The sequence below is a fragment of the Palaemon carinicauda genome, chromosome 10 (genome assembly GCF_036898095.1).
Source record: "Palaemon carinicauda isolate YSFRI2023 chromosome 10, ASM3689809v2, whole genome shotgun sequence".
NCBI lineage: Eukaryota > Metazoa > Arthropoda > Malacostraca > Decapoda > Palaemonidae > Palaemon > Palaemon carinicauda.
In genome coordinates, this window is record NC_090734.1 from 128,029,130 (window position 1) to 128,049,945 (window position 20,816).

The 20,816-nt window shown below is 42.8% G+C and overlaps 1 protein-coding gene across 5 annotated transcripts in view; it reads right to left on the reverse strand.

Annotated features, from left to right (window-relative positions):
* LOC137648740 (acetylcholine-gated ion channel acc-4-like) overlaps nt 1-20,816 on the reverse strand; it is a 184,969-nt gene that overhangs the window by 27,311 nt on the left and 136,842 nt on the right. For all 5 annotated transcript variants that reach the window (XM_068381814.1, XM_068381816.1, XM_068381817.1 and 2 more), the window contains one exon: nt 1,796-1,964. In XM_068381814.1, the coding sequence (XP_068237915.1) occupies nt 1,796-1,964 (169 nt within the window). The remainder of the gene's footprint in view (nt 1-1,795; nt 1,965-20,816) is intronic.

Sequence of the window (20,816 nt, forward strand, 5' to 3'; positions counted from 1 at the left end):
ACACGCAATCCTATCCTTCATTAAAAGGTAGTAATTGCGAAAACAGTTTTACAATGTAACAGAAAAACATAATGAAAGATAAAGAATTCAGTGGCTGGAAAAGAGACTAAACACTAGATCAAATAAACTACGTTTAAAATCTCTCACCTCATAAAGCCTGGGAACAAGAATAAAACTCTAGAAACGTTTTACCTTCTTCCCCTATAGCGATTAGGGAGAAGAGTAAAAAACGAGAACAACGTTACCCGCTTGAACGAAACGTTTATTCTCCTCTCTCTCCCTCCGTCTCTATCTCTCTCTCTCTCTCTCTTGACTTATAACCTGAGAGATGAGCCCAATTATATATCGTTAAAACATATTATTTGTTAAAGGAAAAAAACTGAAAGGTTTCCCAAATAAAAAGTTCCTTTATTAGAATTAAAACCATTTAAGCTAAGAAAGAATGAACGAAACGCTAGAATCGGTTTACTCTTACTGCAACGTGAAACCGTGAAATACTCTCTCTCTATCGTAACGATAGAGCGCATGTTGAACGTTCTGAACGTCAACAACTGCGGAGACTAAACTAAACGTTAGTTCATCTTTGAAAACAGTACGAGACTATCAAAGAAATTCTTTCAAAAACATTAAAATTAAAATAGCATAAATTCTTAAAAGGAAATACGATATGACGGGCTCAATGTTAATTAACTTCGGTTCCAAGTAAGGACCGCCTACTATTAGGAAAGGTCGCATATAAACAAACATAAAAATTAATTTTTATAAGTTTATAATAAAGGGAAAGTTAATCGAAGAGGCCTATAAATGGCGGAGAGATATAAAATAAATCTATAACTTTGTTAACCAAAATTACCAAAAACCTAAACACACTTCCGTCTAAGGGAAGGGTCGGTCATTAAAAGTGAAAGAGAGTCTATACTCTCTTCGTCACCAACACTTCCGTCTAAGGGAAGGGTCGGCCATTTAAAAGTGAAAGAGAGTCCATACTCTCTTCGTCACCATAATTAAATCTATCCAAAACGAGATCAAGTTTTGAAATGAAGATAAAACCCCTGCATAGCGAAAGCTCAAAACTGGAATAGTGTACTTCACCAAAAAGTTGTGAAAACAAATCCAGTTAGGGACGGCGTATTAGTAGGTCTTGCCGGTGGCACGACAGAGGAAAAATTGAGTTCTTGTTGACAAGAAGTACTTGAGTACCTGCTCACAGATGGCGCTGTTGTGTACACCCCCACCTGTATAGCGATCGCTGGCGTATCCCGACCTTAGATTTCTGTCGGGCAACAGAGTTGACAGCTACATGATCATCGGGTAAGATTAATATTGAAAAATTATTGTTACCCTTTACAATGCATGGTAATACACATTTTAAAATGAATCTAAGCCAAGTACCTATAAGAATATGCTTGAAAATTATCCAAATTACAGTACCAAATATTGGTAAGTGTATTACATTGTGGGCATTACAAATATTTGAAACCTAAAGTATACTGCAAAATATACATTTGTTCCTTATAATTGATAGATTGCAGAGTTCTTGCAGATCTTGAAGTTATCAGCATAGTTAACTATCATATCTTTGTAAAACATAGTGAAACCTTTAAATAGAGGTTTTTGTTGATTCAGTAAGCCCATAACATTTTTCAAACCTAATATACTGTAATTTTACAAACACTTCAAATTACAATTAACATGAATACTAAATAGTAACTGAAAATGTAATTTTTACCAAAACTTTCAGAAAACCAGACCCTTACCTAGTAAATTTAATAGCTTATAACCATTTAAATCTAACCTTCCTTCAGACGGGTAGGGTGGTCAGCGAGAGGTTCCGAATTTCGTTTCACAAAAACTTGAGAATCTCTCTCATTAATGTCCACCTTGCTTCCTGATCCTTCTTCATGGAACACTTTTGGACGCCAAATTACATCATTGCTACCAATCAGGTTCATTTCTATATTATTCTGTTAGCAAGTGAGGTATAAATTTCATGATTAAATTGCATGACACAAAGCAAATCAATCCTACAGTAGTGTATAGGATCTTTGTAAAAACTTTAAAACATTTCTGAATGATACTTCTAAGATTTTTTCTTTGTAAGGCAAAATTAAATCCTTTGAAATACTGTATAAAGGGCAGTTGAATGTAATTATGTGTTCTCTTTTTCTTTTTATTATTATTATTATTATTATTATTATTATTATTATTATTATTATTATTATTATTATTATCATTATTATTATTATTACTAAATGCTAAACTACAACCCTAGTTGGAAAAGCAGGATGCTTCTCTTTGGTAGAAGAGAAATAAAGTCATATACAACATAAAATATGATTCTGGGAAGAAATAAAGATAGATAATGAGTATGCAGCATTCTTAATTAAACTAATGGGAACCTCTACATACGAATTTAATCCGTTCCAGAACCAACTTCGGATGTAGAAATTGATCGGATGTCGAAACGAATTTTCCCATAAGAATACATTGAAATAGGATTAATCCGTGGTTGAGCCCAAAAACCTATGATAACTTCTTAATAAACTACTACACATAATTTTCCCATGAGAATAATGAACACTAAATTAGATAATAGACATGTAAATAAGAAGAATAGACATGTAAATAAGAAGAATTAGCAAAAAATGATAAATAAGAAACGGGTTTTTAGCGTCACTTTACCTTAGAAACTCCAGCGCAGGTGTTGTTCGTCTTCGCTACGCAGAGAGGAGAGAGGAGACGGACGGACGGCGAGGAGGTAGAGAGGTTAACTACGATAAACGTAACACTACCGTAACTTATTCTAACTTACACTAAGTGAACTTTAACATAACTTAGCTTATTTTTTTTTAATTTTTATATTTTATATTTTTTTTTACATTTTCTTTTTTTCTTTTTGATGATTACGTAATTTTAATCACTATCACTTACATTTAAAATTGACTGAATTTCTTTTGCTTCACTCTTTTCCGTTTTCTGTGTTTCACTTTCTTCCTCTTCACTCTTTGCCGTTTTCTTCGGTTCACTTACATCCTCTTCATCGCGAGTTCGCTTCGCAGTTTTTTTAAAGAAAGCATCGATAGATAATTGCTTCGTACGGCTTTTCAGAATGTTTCGAAAGTGCGTTAGGCAAACATCATCGAATTGAGAAACTACACGACAAACCTGCAATTTCTTTGGATGGTATTTGTCGATGAAGTCGACCACGTCTTGATATTTTCCTAACACCTCTTTTATTTGCGCTGAACCTAACACATGTTCTACCTCCTCGCTCTCTTCCTCGTCATCACTCATGTGCTCCGACATAGCATGGAGTTCCTTGAGCTCATCCGTCGTCAGTTCGTCGTGATGTTCGGCGACGAGTTCCGTAACGTCATCTGCGTCGACATCCAGACCCATGGACTTGCCAAGGGAGACGATTTCCTCTACGGCTTCCGCTGCACCGACCACGGGATCAGGTTCGGGGTTAAAACCCTCGAAATCTCGGGGAGAAACTGCATCAGGCCACAGCTTCTTCCATGCAGAATTGAGGGTCCGTCGAGTTAATCCCACCCAAGCCTGATCAATGATCTTTAAGCAGTGCACGATATTGAAGTGGCCCCTCCAAAATTCACGCAAAGTTAAGTTGGTGCTTTGCGTGACATTAAAGCACTGCTTGAATAAGTGCTTGGTGTACAGCTTCTTAAAATTAGAGATGACTTGCTGGTCCATGGGCTGGAGGATAGAGGTGGTATTTGGTGGAAGATACAGCACCTTTATGAACTTGAATTCATCGAAGATATCATCTTCAAGTCCGGGGGGGTGAGCGGGTGCATTGTCAAGGCATAGCAGGCACTTTAAAGGCAATTTCTGCTCATGAAGATACTTCTTCACAGAAGGACCGAAAACTTGGTTTACCCATTGCACAAAGAATTGCCTAGTGACCCAGGCCTTCGAGTTGGATCGCCAGAAAACATGAAGCTGATCCTTATCGACGTTGTGTGCTTTAAAGGCCCTAGGGTTCTCTGAATGGTAAACAAGCAAGGGCTTAACTTTAAAGTCCCCGCTAGCGTTGGCACATAGAGCAAGAGTCAACCGATTCTTCATTGGCTTATGCCCAGGCAATTTCTTCTCTTCAGCAGTGATGTAGGTTCGACTCGGCATCTTCTTCCAAAACAGCCCGGTTTCATCACAATTGAACACCTGCTGCTCTACGTAGCCTTCTTCCTTTACGATATTTTCGAATTTCTTAACAAAGTCAGTTGCAGCCTTTGTGTCCGCACTAGCAGCCTCTCCGTGGCGAACAACTGAATGAATCCCGGACCGTTTCTTAAATTTCTCGAACCAGCCACGAGATGCCTTGAAATCATCTAAGGAAGGCTCGGTTGAACTCTCCCCAGCATCACCCACAGAGCTCTCCTCCTTCAAGTCCGTAAAGATGGCGTGCGCCTTCTCGCAGATGACTGTTTCGGTGATGGTGTCGCCAACGATCTCTCTATCCTTAATCCACACTAGTAGAAGTCGTTCCATCTCTTCTATGATAGGGGTACGGCGTTTGGAAATTATAGTGATCCCCTTAGAAGGTTTCACTGCTTTAATAGCTTCCTTCTGTTTAAGGATTGTCGAGATCGTTGACATATTACGGCCATACTGTTTAGCAAGTTCACTCACGCGGATGCCACGCTCATGTTTTTCAATAATTTCCTGCTTAATTTCTATAGAAAGCATTTCCTTCTTCCTTTTCTCACCACTACCACTACCACTGGCAAAACTAAGCCTTTTTGGACCCATGATTTACGTAAATTATCGTTAATGTATGCACGTAAAAAATCACGATTAATTCACAGTTAATATCACAACGCAAAGAGCACAACCGCACGAAGCCGACGAGAACAGAGGACTGACCCAAGCCGCGCTAATTGAGCGTCCCTCCGAGGTCGATGTGCTGCCTTCTATCGGCGGAAATAAAAAACACTTCAGGCGCTATGAGCACCGACTACGCGTACGAGTATTGTTTACTTCGGGTGTCGAAAAAAACATTCGGGTGTAGAGTCGGAACGTGTTCGAATTGTACTTCGCGTGTCGAAAAATTCGGATACAACCGGTACGACGAAAATTGCTACTTCGTGTGTCGAAATAAAATTCGGGTGTAGAGTCAAAAATTTGCTCGAATTTTACTTCGGATGTTGGAAAATTCGGATGTAGATACGATCGGATGTAGAGGTTCCACTGTATGCAGTTGTTACTGATTCCTAATGTACTTTTCCAATAATTATTTCCTAATCAAGATTTCTTATTTTATGACCTGAATTCCTTCAAATCTAATTGACAAAGGCAGGGAAGTTATACAGTGCAGTATGGAAAATAGAACTAAGAAGAATCTAGGTGTACAGTATTTAGAACTTCACTTACCCACAAAATTTTATATTTCTTAAAATTTTCCTCTTTTCTTTCATTTCAACCAATAAATAACCTTAATAAGGGAATAGAGCCCTCTAGTGGTAAGTGGTAGGATGCTTAGGTTGTTGCATAAGGGAAAATAATTTTCAGTTTCAAAGTTGACATTATTCCTCCTGATATTTTGTCCGTGGAGTAGAGGTTGGGCATACTGTATATACAATACTATGAAAATCAGGCGAGTACTGTATGGAAATAACAAATCTATTATTAAAATTTTAATTATTTTTATGAGGGAGAGGGATAAATTTTAGCACAATTAATGCAGCTAGTTTAAGGTACAAATCTGGTCTAAATTACTTGAGTAGCTTACTTTCATAAGTTTAAATTACGATTTGAAATACGGGATTCCAGACTGTTTATTAAAGTAATTAAAAATACAGTACTGTACGGTAGATTGGCTTTTCAAGATAATGTCTGCAAAACCCTACTCAGTAAACCCTTGAACTGATGCTAGAAACTTTCCAAAGAAAAATTCCTACAAAAAAATCAGGGATGTAGCTGTGATCCTAATATCATGCAGCTTCACTCTCAAGCATTGATGATCTTTGGATCTAATTCCTTGAGCACTCCTGTGATTGCATTTTAACCAGGAATGTCAAAGTGGTTTTGTTTAGCGGGTTATTATGGACCCTCAAGCCATAGGACAAATTACGGATATTAACTCTATTAACCCTTTTACCCCCAGGCTATTTGGAACTTTCCAACCCTTAACCTCCAGGGGTTATTTTTTTCCAAGCACATTTTGCAGTATAATTTTTTTAAATTGCTCTAACAGCCTTAATTTTTGTCATAGAGAGGTCAGGTTGGTCTCATTCTCTTGGAAAATGCCTGAAGTTTCTCAAAAAATTATCAAAAATATGCAAAAAAAAAAAATGTAAATAGCAGTTTTTTGCAAGGACATACCGGTACATCCATGGGGGCAAAGGGATGAGTTTTGTGAAACGTACCAGTACGTCCTTTGGGGGTAAAAGGGTTAATTTACATTGGTTTATCTAAATACAACTACTGTATAATGTTCCTACTGGATAACAAACTATTTCTACCAAACTGTCTTTATCAACTTTTAGTGAAGGAATGTGCAAAAATTGAGGCAGACTCCTAGTCTTAAAAACATTTTAAATCTGAAGGCGAGTAAAAGTGATAAGATCATATTGTGCTTCCCAAAGCCTACCTCAATCAGTAATGCTTGTAATTCAATTATGCGTTTAGTCAATGCTAAAGCCAACGGAACATCATCCTTTTCTAAATGGTGATGACCCCTAGTTACTACTTGAGCATTTAGGATAGAGGTGAAACTGGGTAGTCTTGGCCTGACCTATTACTCTGAATCTAGAACTAAGTTGACTTCAGAGCTACCCAAAAAGAAATTATTGAATTAAGGAATTGAGAAGTATATGCTGCGCAGATAAGAAACAGCTGTCTCTGCACACTCGGATGAAAAATAGCATCAGATCATACTTTAAAAACATGTTGAGGTAGTTTATTGTAAGATTTCCAGCCCCCCCTAAGCCCTGACACTGATCCTGTTTACAACTGGAATGTTAATGTTATACACCTGCTGAAGTTTAAGGCCGAAATGTCAACCATGTATAACGGCACGTCATGGTACCTTTGAGGGATTATTTGGCAAAGGGATACTCATGCACATAATTAAAATTAATCTTTATCATTATCAACTATAATTCTCAACTCGATACAGATATACTAATATAATGTTTAAGTCTTTTTTTTCTTTTTTTACAACCAGACTCATAATGGAAATAAAAACCTGGGTTTAAGAAAATACCATACTAACGTAAACCCATGATGAACTAGAGCCCTAGCTTGTGAGTGACGACAACGCACTGTTATCTGGAATGAACAAACAATGTACAGTAACCCACTAGCTATGCTGGTACCACACCAACAGCAAAATATCTTAAAGAGCATCTACAATATGAGACAATTTCCCAAATTGAAAAAATTTAGTTTTAATCACGCATGCTTTAGTATAGGTGGGATATACTGATCCAGCAACCAAACTCTAATATCTGTCTTGTAATCTAGATGTCATACAGAATGACCAGCATTGGGGAAATGTAAATACAGAAAATCCAACATAATATTTGTCTTTTTTTACATCCAGACTCTGTAAAAATACTAACAATGTGAGAAATGTTATTTTGATAATAAAATAAATTTTTGAATATACTTACCCGGTGATTATAATAGCTGCAACTCTGTTGCTCGACAGAAAAACTCTACGGAAAAATTCGCCAGCGATCGCTACACAGGTAGGGGGTGTACTCAACAGCGCCATCTGTCGTTCAGATACCCAGTACTCATTGTAAACAAAGAACTCAATTTTCTCCTCGGTCCACTGTGTCTCTATTGGGGAGGAAGGGAGGGTCCTTTAATTTATAATCACCGGGTAAGTATATTCAAAAATTTATTTTATTATCAAAATAACATTTTTCAATATTTAACTTAGCCGGTGATTATAATAGCTGATTCACACCCAGGGGGGTGGGTAGAGACCAGCAAAATATGTTTACATCATATGAGCTAAGAATTTTTATTTCATTTTAGAAGTTATCAAAATAACTAAACAAAATAAATAGGTACCTGGTAAGGAAGTCGACTTGAACAATTACTCTGCCTTTTTAAGTACGTCTTCCTTACGGAGCCTCGCGATCCTCTTAGGATGCTGAGCGACCCCTAGGAGCTGAAGTATCAAGGGTTGCAACCCATACAACAGGACCTCATCAAAACCTCTAATCTAGGCGCTTCTCAAGAAATGACTTTGACCACCCGCCAAATCAACTAGGATGCGAAAGGCTTCTTAGCCTTCCGGACAACCCAAAAACAACAATAAAAACATTTCAAGAGAAAGATTAAAAAGGTTATGGAATTAGGGAATTGTAGTGGTTGAGCCCTCACCCACTACTGCACTCGCTGCTACGAATGGTCCCAGAGTGTAGCAGTTCTCGTAAAGAGACTGGACATCCTTAAGATAAAAAGACGCGAACACTGACTTGCTTTTCCAATAGGTTGCGTCGATTATACTTCGCAGAGATCTATTTTGTTTAAAGGCCACGGAAGTTGCGACAGCTCTAACTTCGTGTGTCCTTACCTTCAGCAAAGCTTGGTCTTCCTCATTCAGATGGGAATGAGCTTCTCGTATTAACAGTCTGATAAAATAGGATAAAGCATTCTTTGACATAGGCAAAGATGGTTTCTTAACTGAACACCATAAAGCTTCAGACGGGCCTCGTAAAGGTTTAGTTCGTTTTAAATAGAACTTAAGAGCTCTTACAGGGCATAAGACTCTTTCTAGTTCATTTCCAACCATACGATAAGCTTGGAATATCGAACGATTTTGGCCAAGGTCGAGAATGCAGCTCGTTTTTGGCTAGAAAACCAAGTTGTAGAGAACATGTAGCCGTTTCAGATGAGAATCCGATGTTCTTGCTGAAGGCATGAATCTCACTGACTCTTTTAGCTGTGGCTAAGCATACCAGGAAAAGAGTCTTTAAGGTGAGATCTTTCAGGGAGGCTGATTGTAGCGGCTCGAACCTGTCTGACATAAGGAATCTTAGTACCACGTCTAAATTCCAACCAGGTGTAACCAAACGACGCTCCTTCGTGGTCTCAAAAGACTTAAGGAGGTCCTGTAGATCTTTATTGTTGGAAAGATCTAAGCCTCTGTGACGGAAGACTGATGCCAACATGCTTCTGTAACCCTTGATAGTGGGAGCTGAAAGAGATCGTTCTTTCCTCAGATATAAGAGGAAGTCAGCTATTTGAGTTACAGAGGTACTGGTCGAGGATACGGATACTGACTTGCACCAGTTTCGGAAGATTTCCCACTTCGATTGGTAGACTCTAAGGGTGGATGTTCTCCTTGCTCTAGCAATCGCTCTGGCTGCCTCCTTCGAAAAGCCTCTAGCTCTCGAGAGTCTTTCGATAGTCTGAAGGCAGTCAGACGAAGAGCGTGGAGGCCTTGGTGTACCTTCTTTACGTGTGGCTGACGTAGAAGGTCCACCCTTAGGGGAAGTGTTCTGGGAACGTCTACTAGCCATCGAAGTACCTCGGTGAACCATTCTCTCGCGGGCCAGAGGGGAGCAACTAGCGTCAACCTTGTCCCTTCGTGAGAGGCGAACTTCTGCAGTACCTTGTTGACAATCTTGAACGGAGGGAATGCATATAGATCTAGATGTGACCAATCTAGGAGAAAGGCATCTATAAGAACTGCTGCTGGGTCCGGGATTGGTGAGCAAAATATTGGGAGCCTCTTGGTCATCGAGGTTGCGAAGAGATCTATGGTTGGCTGGCCCCAGGTGGCCCAAAGTCTCTTGCACACATCCTTGTGGAGGGTCCATTCTGTTGGAATTATTTGTCCCTTCCGACTGAGACAATCTGCCATGACATTCAAGTTGCCTTGGATGAACCTCGTTACTAGTGATATGTTTAGACCTTTTGACCAGGAGAGGAGGTCCCTTGCGATCTCGTACAACGTCAGAGAGTAGGTCCCTCCTTGCTTGGAGATGTACGCCAAAGCCGTGGTGTTGTCCGAGTTCACCTCCACCACTTTGCCTTGAAGGAGAGACCTGAAGCTTTTCCAGGCCAGACGTACTGCCAGTAGCTCCTTGCAGTTGAAATGCATTGTCCTTTGACTCGAGTTCCATATTCCCGAGCATTCCCGACCGTCTAATGTCGCACCCCAGCCTACGTCCGATGCGTCCGAGAAGAGAACGTGGTTGGGAGTCTGAACAGCCAGGGGAAGACCCTCTCTTAGGTTGATATTGTCCTTTCACCAAGTCAGACAAGACTTTATCTTTTCGGAAACCGGGATCGAGACCGCTTCTAGCGTCTTGTCCTTTTTCCAGTGAAAAAGCTAGATGGTATTGAAGAGGACGGAGGTGTAGTCTTCCTAGTGACACAAATTGATCCACGGATGACAGCGTCCCTACCAGACTCATCCACAGCCTGACTGAGCAGCGTTCCTTCTTCAGCATCTTCTGGATGGATAGCAGGGCTGGGGGCTGATCGTCTTGTTGTTCAGCAACGTCCTCATCAGAGGGTTCCTCATCCGAAACTGATGAGGAAACGGCAACGGAGTGGGCAACGTCTGGCTCGCTGAATCCGGTCGCACTGGTGGATGCGTGACGGAGCCGGACGCAATATCATGGAACTGCTGCACAGTCTGTGAACTGTCAACAACCATGGGTGCGCGAGGAAGCACAGCGTCAACCCGAGACTGTCTAGACCGTCTGGGTTGTGCAGTCAACACCCTACCGGGTTGCTGAGGTTGACGCACTGCGTCAAAACAAGTCACCTCTGCTGGTTGTTGAACGTCCTGAACGTCAACAACCACCTCCGAGCGTCGCTTAACGTCAACGTGCGGCTGGCAACCCACACTGGGTCGCATCGGTGGAGGAACCACCTCAACTGGCAGACGCGAGTAGGTTACCTCAGCGTCAACAGGGCGCACAACCGACCGGTTGGAAGGTTGTTGGCCAGAAGGTTCTTCTCCGCATTTAAGTCCTCTATCAAGGACGCAAGCTTGGACTGCATGTCTTGCAGCAAAGCCCATTTAGGGTCTGCGGGAGCAGGTGTGGCAACAGACGGGGTTAGCGACTGAGGCGGAACCGTTTACCATCCCTGAAAGCCTTGTTATGCGTGACATAATAGTACAGCAAAACTTCAAAGGCTCGACAACAGCTGTGAAGTTGACCTGTAAACAACTTGGAGCGTCTCCTGGCTAGGCGCCAGGGAGAGTCTACCAGAATTGAGAAGTCTATCTGGGCAGAGGCATGAACTCCCAAGCCGAGAACTTCTCTCGTGTCATATCAGACTCTCGCTCTATAAACCAGTTTAAAAGAAGGGAAAGCAAAGGCTGTATCCCCCAAACTCCTCCTGGTGAAAAACCAGTCGCCTAGCCAACGTAACGCTCTCTAGGAGAGCGAGAGAGCACTAGCTTAAAAACAACGGCTTCGAAGTAGCTAGGCCTAGTGTAAGCTCTGACGTTTAGGCGAACGAGGAGCAGCAGTTACAAAAAGATCCGGACGATGATCCTTAAAAAAATCATCATGATTTAATTAAAGTCCATAGGAGGCTAAGCAGCTTTAGGCTCCTCTCCATCTGACAGAGTCCTCAAGGGAATATCAGTAGGAGGGAGAACAGCAACTTCCTCATCTACAGGAACCTTGTCCGATAAAAGCTGAGTCTCTCACTGGTGCATTAGTAGCGGACCAGAACGCAACGTCATGTAACTGCTTGACAGTCTGTGAACTGTCAACAACTGAACTGTCAACCACAACAGGTGCGTGAGGACGCACAGCGTCCACTCGAGACTGCTTTGACTGCCTAGACTGAGCAGTCAAAACAACTCTAGAATGCGGAGGTTGACGCACAGCGTCAAAACAAGTCAACTCCGATTGTTAGTGAACGTCTTGAACGTCAACAGGAGCATCAGCCAGTGGCCTAACGTCCAAATGCGGCTGAAAAACCACACGAGACCGCATCGAGTGTGGTTCTAAACAACCTGACTGACGTGACTAAGCTACGCCAACGTCAACAGTAAGCACAAAGGAACGTTAGGTTGGCTGAAAGCCAGGATATCGATGAGATAAACGGCTAGACTCAACGGACTAATCGGCAGAATAGTCTTCCATAAGGGAGGCAAGCATATACTGCATGTTTTGCCATACAACCCCTTAAGGATCAACGGAAATGGTTGTGGTAATAGACGAGGGTAACGTCTGTGACCGCAACACTTTGCCTACAAAAAAAGACTCTCGGAGTCTGTGTTACGCTTTTGTTAGGCGGCGAGCAGTTATCCGATGACTGCATAGGGTCAGAGCTGTCCTAATGGCTGTAACCAGGACGCTGGACCTGTCCTGAAAGGACTGACTTTCGCTTAAGGGCTTCGAAACCTTGTGACAGGTTTCTTATGCGAAAAGCCTACGGATGGCGAGGAGAAACAACGTCTCTCTCGTCTTATGGTAGGGGAGATCTTGGTAAGATACACCCGATACCATAGAGGGAAAACGTCTGTTCGTTGGTCAAGGCCTCTCGAACCCATAAGTCGTTTGACATTACTTCTCCCCTGGGCTTGGGAGCATGTAAGAGGTCCCGGACTAGGTGAACGACAGGCACGAACAGACGAACCCTCGGACGCAACACTGTAACACCTTGCGCCTCGGACGCAACACTGTAACACTTTGCGCATATCACTTTATCACTTCGATTTTCTGTTTTGCACTTATTTCTACCTGAAACATGCAATTCTACCCTTCATTAAAAGGTAGTAATTGCGAAATTAGTCGTATAATGCAAGCTCATAATACCAGCAAAAAACAGAAAACATATTTTAAGATAAAAAGAAAAATCAGTGGCTGGGAAAGAGACTAAACACTAGTTCATATAACTACGTTTTCAATCTCTCACCGCACATAGCCTGGGGACGAGAATAAAAACCTAAAAACGTTTTATCCTTCCTCCCCGTACAGCGACTAGGGACGTGAGTAACACGAGAACAACGTTACCCGCTTGAACGGAACGTTTTCTCTCCTCTCTCTCCCTCCGTCTCTATCTCTCTCTCTCTTTCTCTCTTGATTTCGCACCTAAGAGAAGAGCCCAATTATATATCGTCAAAAAAACATGTTATTTGACTAAAGGAAAAAACTGAAAGGTTTTTCAAATAAAAAGTTCCTTTAAATTAGAATTTAAAACATTTAAGCTAAGAAAGAATGAACAAAACGTCAGAATCGATTTACTGTACTCTTACTGCAAAGTGAAACCGTGATACCCTCTCTCTCTATCGTAACGATAGAGCGCATGTTGAACGTCCTGAACGTCAACAACTGCGTAGCATAAAAAACTAAACGTTAGTTCATCTTTGAAAACAGTACGAAGACTATCAAAGAAATTCTTTCATAAAATATTACATTTAAAAAGTTTTAAATCCTTAGCTCTTTAAAAGCTAAAGACGATATAAAGGGCTCAACGTTGATTAACTTCGGTTTCCAAGTTAGGACCGCCTACTCTCAGGAAAGGTCTATATAAACAAAGCATTAAAATTTATTTTTATATGTTTATAAAAAATGGAAAGTTAATCGAAGAGGCCTAATAAAGGCGGAGAGATATAAAATATATAGAGGAAAATCTATAACGTGATAAGATAATTACTAAAAGCCTAAACACACTTCCGTCTAAGGGAAGGGTCGGCCATTTAAAAGTGAAAGAAAGTCCATACTCTCTTTGTCACCATAATTAAATCTATCCAAAACGAGTTCAAGTTTTAAGATGAAGATAGAACACCTGCATAGCGAAAGCTCAAAACTAGAATAGTGTACTTCACCAAATAGTTGTGAAAACAAATCCAGTTAGCAACAGCGAATTAGTAGGTCTTGCCGGTAGCCCGACAGAGAGAAAATTGAGTTCTTTGTTTACAATGAGTACTGGGTATCTGAACGACAGATGGCACTGTTGAGTACACCCCCTACCTGTGTAGCGATCGCTGGCGAATTTTTCCGTAGAGTTTTTCTGTCGAGCAACAGAGTTGCAGCTATTATAATCACCGGCTAAGTTAAATATTGAAAAAAGGAACTAAAGTAGGTAAAGATTTTGAAGCTCTGTGCAAGGCTTTAGAAACTATGGAGCACAGAGTACATTTAGAATCATTACTGAATGAAATTTTGTTAACTAAAATAACTAAAGAGGGTTTGCTTAGGTTTGACAACAACATAGTAATCTTTATTAGTCTGTATCTATAATTTGTTTTTGCCTCCCATTTTGCAGTTTCCACAATTTATCCTCTTTTTCCAGGATGATGAGGAGATCCAATGTTTTTGGTGACTTCCCTTCCATTTGCCTGCTTTTTTTCTAGCCCAAAGCAGGCTGGGTTGTTTGTACTTGGAGGTGTGTGCCCAAGAAGAGTTCAAACACCACAGAAGGTCTCCTGCGTTAGTGTCTTACAGTTATGATAGCAGTTGAGTACAATGTGTACAGACCTTTATTGACCATTGTAAGAAATTATTAGTAGTAAAGAGCCAGCAAGATTAGAAAGGGGAATTGAAATGAAAGTGACAGTGAAAGAGAAAGTTTTGATAAAAATTGGGAATGAAGAGGACTGTGTAGTAAAGAGTGGAAAACACAGATGACAGTCCGAATACAGTACTGTACTTGGAAAAGTATCATGCAAGGCTTGAATGCATTATTGTAATTTTTATTTGAAAAAAAAAAAAAGCTATTGTGAAGTTCTGGTTTCTTGAGATTTATATTATTGTACAGTATTTGCCAGTGATGTAAGACTTCCTACAAGGAGTGAAAAACATCCTGTGGTATTGTCAAAAAGATAGTATTGTACAATGATACATGTTAGCCTATGTATGTTTATGTTGTTCGTGTCTGTTGTAAACGAACAACTATTAATTTTAAGTTTCTGGAGTGGAGTTGTGATATTAATTAGTTGTGGTTATTTCTTCTATAATTTTGAGTGTATGAAATATGTTTTCACTATAATTAGTATTTTATTACATAGAATTATTTAAAATATAGATAAGTTAGGGTCATCAGGAAATATAACTGGGAATGTGTATAATTGTATGTATGTGTAGAGAGTAAAGTATAAGTAGTAGTGTGTTTGAATCTGATCCATAGTAACCCCAAAGACCAAGACAACAGGTTGGGAAGGATCAAAATTACCAAGACTAAGGGAGGATTCACTGGACTTCCATAGTTTAAACAAAGGGAACAAGTGATGTCAAGAGCTTGTGAAGCTCATCATTACTGAACAATGGCTGCTTGTATGTTGTCTAAAAGTGGAGGCATGTCAATATCATCGTCATACCACTAAAATTAATAAGCTCAGTCTACCCCGCCTCATAAGAACTGTCAACTTGATCAACCATTGAAACATACTTTCCCATTAGTGGTACAGAGAGTGAAACTCACTCCTCATAATTATTATTCAAATTGCAGAAATGCCTCCGACTTGATACAAGGTAATGGGGAACATGATCTCCCAGAATTAACTCCTATGCACATTCAGGCAATTAACTTTAAACTAAATCAGGTGAAGACACATTCGATCACTGACAGTCGACAGACTACTGTAAACTGAAAACTGTATTTCTTTATGCGACAACCTGGGCTTCCTACCGCTTACTGCTAGAGGGCTCTATTTTTTTTGTCAAGTTCATGTATTAGTTGAAACAAAAGAATATAGGAAAATCTTAAACATCTTATTTACTGGTGTGTTGATTAAACCAAGATTCTGGAGAATAAGAAATATGATCAGGGGAGATTTATAAAAATAATTACTGTATTATATCTGTAAAAGTAAGCACCTACATTAGCAATGTTCATGTATGAATGGATTTTTGTGTATTTAGGTATGGTACAATAATCAAAATTGGTACAGTATTAGTAAAATTGCACAAGCAAAAAGGAAGTACAGTATTAATTTTTTTGGGCTCAAGCCATGTCGTCCTGATGGAAGTTCCTTAAAGGCAGCTTCCTAGGGTATATTACAACTACAGTACGGCGATATTCCCAGAGAATTTACCTTCAGGTACCCAGAATTCTAACTCCTGGAGCGAGTATCCCTAAAAAAGACCTTAGGGATATCGTAAATATCAGTGGACGTATTCTTGACACGCCTCATAGCAATCTATACCCCGAATAGAGTTAACACTTCGTAGGGGTCAAATGGCAAGAAAACGAAAACGATAAGAAAGGGGGGAGCCGTTCGTAAGGCATCTCTCCTCCCCGTTTCGAAAGCGTGCCCTGCGCCGCTCGCGGCGCCATCTGTATTCCTTTTTGCGTAGCTCTACGACTCGGTGTTTTGTTCCCTGTTTTCTACCAAATCTTGGAATTTCTCGTGTTATAATGCTTTCTCCAACTTCTTCGGCCTCGGATAAGTTGAGTACTATTTCTTTTATGTATAAATGTAGGCTCTTGGTTAAAATTAAAGTAATTAAAAGAGTTATCTTTGATACAAGAGCTGTTGCCTGCTGGAGGCATCATGGATGCTGTCGCTCGCTAGAATAGGATTTATTTGTTAGCAAGAGCGACGTTCCCAGCCCTTTTGCGCTTAAATATTAGCTAATTAGCTTATTTAGGAATTCTGTTATGATGCGTTAGTAGTGTGCCTGGCGAAGTTTTGCCTAGGCTGCCAACACTAGTCTTCGTAGGCTAGCGGTTGGCCTATGTACTGCCTGCATGATAATTAGTCTTCCAAGTGTGATTTTATTGTTTTAAGCGTTAGGCAACGTTATACATATAAGCCCTTTTCGAGTACCTTCCAAGATAGTATTGGTGTGAGTTTCGGTGAATTTGGTAATCGATTCTCTTAGTGCCTAGGCTAGGTTGTCTTAGGTCATTATAATATTATCTGTTTCCCCGTTTGCTCCCTTCTCTTCGGGGAAGGGGCAAACCCTTTCCCTCTGTTTAAGCCCTAGGCTTAACTCTAGTGGTTTGTTTGAATTAATTTTCAAATATATCTATGCTGGAGTAGTACTGTACCTTCCCGTTCCATCTGAATTGGTTCAGAGGGGGACAGTACAACAGTGTTTAGTCTGAGTCCGGGTTGGTCTGGCATGGGGCAGAGTCTCCCTTGCTGACTGACACGGGCATAAGGGGTGTATCCCCCTTGGTCCACCTTGTTGGGTTCCAGTAGTGACCCCTTCGCTCGGTGACCCCTCAGACTTGTCCTCTTGCCGTTCCGGATTCGGGATATGTTCCCTTTTCTGGAATAGCAATTCCTTCCTTGCCGTGGTTTTAGGGAGGCAGCCAGTAGTGCCGGCCTCCCCCTCGGGTCTTTCTCTGGCTGAGATGAGCTGTCTTAGTTGGGAATGACCCTTAGCCAAGGCAAGGTTGGATAGGACCCTCTGTCCTTCCCTTCTATTTTCCGTTCCTTTGTGTCAGTCGTCCGCATCCGTACCTAGCCTAGGTTAGGATGGGGAACTGACGTGGTCTCCTGTCGGCCGGCAGAGACCCTTCCTTCGAGTGCTGCCCGGTCCTTTCTTGGTCCCTCCATCGCTGCCGTCTGTAGATTCAGTAAGCAGCGGTTAGGAAGCCTGACTTAGTGTCTCCCCTTCCTTTCGGCACTCTTTCGGGTGCCGGGCACAGAGGCTCATAGCCTCTTAGCCCGGCACTCATTCTGTTGTCTTCGTATGTGTTGTCCTTGCCGTCTGCCGGCCTACAGGCCGGCCGTCGGTGGGGAGGGGTGTTCTCCAGTTCTCTTGCTGTCGGTCGGCGATGGTTATATACCTTTGCCGGCCGGTCTCTTGCTCATCTGCCGGCCACTACAAGTGGTGTGGAGGCCAGCCGGCGAGGTTTGCTTACTGCTGCCGGCCGGCCTGCTACACTGCCCGGTTAGCCGGCCACTAAGAATGATGGCCGGCAACGCAGTGCAAACCGGGTGGCTGCGGACCGGCAACCACTGCCGGCCGGTTCAGGCATGGGATCTGGAGTTCTCCCCAATAGGGGTGATCTGATGTTGTGTACTTGAGATCTACCTTTCGAAAAACGGGGGGGGGGGGGGGGGGGGGGGGGGGGTGCTGACCGGCAATAGCCGGCCGGTACACCACCCTCAGGTACTGTATCAGTCCTTTCTTTGGTGGTGTAGCCAACCAAGGGAGTCCATGATATAGTAGGTTACAACACTGTCTTTTCTATCTTACTTGTGTTACTTGTGCAATCACTTGGTGTCGCCTTACAAGGATAAAAGAGAATTCTTTTCATCCCTGGCCGGAATGGTAAAATTTTACCTTAGGTGTGAGCTACACCTTATTTCCTTTGGAAATATGCTCTCTGGTTATTCTAGTAAAGACTAACTAGGTGACTTTGGCTGGTGGGCTTCCACAGGTGTTTGTATGGGTTTCACAAGTAGGTGTCTTTCCCTTATTCTTGGTGAATACTCATTTGTTACATGTGAATTGAAATTCACTTGATATTCATGGAAATTTTTCTTCTTTTACAGGAGGAGCATCCGAAGTGTGATAGTGTCTTCTGCAATGTCCGCAGTAAGAACTTTTGCGGACATGTCTCGTGTAGGAGGCACGCGGCTTGCGCAGCCTCCAATGATGACCATCGTTACTGGGATCCGCAGGTATGTGCTGTATGTACTAACCTGCTATCAGAGGCTTTTGAATCCCCTAGGTCGGCGGAGTCAAGAGATGCAGCGAGGGAGAAGCTTCGCTTATGGGTAAGGGGTTTTCAGAAAAACACCACTGGACCTTATCTTCCTAATGAGAAGATGAGGGCATACCTTTTTCCCAAGGCTTCCACTGATGCTGTTGTTCCCCAGCCTCGGCCGGAGATCCCTCTCGTCCAGATCCCAGTGGAGGAGGATGTCGCTGATGCCATGCAGGACATCCAGTTGGACGACAAGATGTCTGACTTGTCCGATCGTGCGGAACAGGATCTCCTCGCAGAAGGCGAGGAGGAGGATCGAGATCCTATTGCCGTGGAGGAAGAGGTTCCCGTATCTTCAGACGTGCCGGTTCAGGTCCCTGAACCTATCCCCTCTACCTCGTCCGCTCTTCCAGCAGAGCTAGGACAGGCTCTCTCTTCCATCGTTGGTATGATCCAACAGATGCAGAGGGAGAATAATCAGAAGGCTGCTACTTTGGAGCTCCAGATGCAGAAGATCACAGCATCACGTGGACCTCCAAAGAAGCTCAACGTGAAGGACCTTCCTCTGTGCTCGGATGCCAACCCGTGGAGATATGCCGAGCACATGCCGATGACGATTGGGAAGATCGTCATGTCGGAGAAACTGGGCTCAATTCCCCTTGAGGAGGTGGAATTCTGGCCCAGTAGAGGGGCCTACCCGGACTGTTATGTCCGTTTGAAGAAGGAGCCGGCCTCGAAGGAGGAGACGGAACCAAAGGAGGTGATTATCCTGGATCACTCCAAGGCTCAAGCCACTTTAACAGCTGCATTGAAGGAGAGGGGGTTCTCAAACTCTAAAGTCGCCGCTTTGAGTAAGAAGCACCCCTCCTTTGTATCCTCCCCGGCTAGGGCCTTCCCCTTTATGCAAAAGGGGTTCGCGGCCGTCTTGAAGGCGGTTGAAGCTGGCAAACCGTGTCCATCTCTGGAGGAATGCAAACCTCTGTCGTTGGCATTGCCGCTGGACAATAAGGACTGGAAGGAGGTGCACCTCACTTTCTCGGTTGGGAAGTTGGACGCCGACATTGCAGGTCAGCAGTTCGGCGAAAACCTTCCCAAGTTGTCGGAATTCCTCCTACGGAGGGAATTGGACACAAAGGAGCGCCTGGCAGCCTCGATGTCTCTCCAGACCAACATGGAGACGATGGCTAGCGACCCCAAGATGCCGGAGATGTTCATGGTAATGGCCAAGATCCATCTGGCCACGGTGACTAAGGACCTCTATTGCTTTGTTAAAGCAAGGAGGGCCTGTAGGGAGTTTGTGTTCGCCTCGGCCACAGTGAGGCATGAACCCAAGAGGCTCATTTCATCCAGCATCTGGGGTAAAGATCTCTTTCCCAAGGACGTGGTCAAAGAGGTCGTGGACAAGGCAGCCACTGAGAACCGCAATCTTCTCCTGAAGTGGGGCCTGTCCCTTAAGAGGAAGTCTTCTCCGGATGAGGGCCCTCAGCCGAAAGGAAAGGCGAAGAAATCAAGGTTTTCCTCCCGTCCAGCCAAGCCTTTCAAACCACAAAGACAGCAGCAGCAGCAGCCAGCTTTGCCTCCGGTACCACAACTGGTAGCCCAGACCCCGACCACCTTCCAATGGGTACCCCAAGCCATGTCATCAGCTTCCCCGGCATTCAATCCCGTGTTCGAGGGACAATCAACCACGTTTCGTGCAAGACCCAGAGGGGCAGCCAGAGGTTCGGCGAGACGCCCCTCTAGGGGACGAGGATTCAGAGGTGGTCGCGGCCAGGGAGGCAAGACTGCAGGGCAGTCAAAGTGAAGTGTCGCCAGTAGGTGGGAGACTTCAGTATTTCCGGGATCGCTGGACCTTCGATCCCTGGGCCCACAGCCTTCTCAAAAATGGACTGGGTTGGAGTTGGTACAGTACTCCGCCCCAGTGCCCTCAATTTTTCCAACACTCCACCCCCGTTTTGGAGGAGTACATCCAAGATCTGTTGGAGAAAAAGGTGATCCGGAGGGTAAAGTCCATCAAGTTTCAAGGGAGGCTGTTTTGTGTTCCCAAGAAAGACTCGGGGAAACTCAGAGTCATTCTGGACTTGTCACCACTCAACAAGTTCATAGTGAACCACAAGTTCAAGATGTTAACGTTACAACACATAAGGGCCTTACTGCCCAAGAGGGCATATACCGTCTCCATCGATTTGTCAGACGCATATTGGCACGTTCCAATAAGTCGCCGTCTCTCCCCCTACCTAGGATTCAAGCTA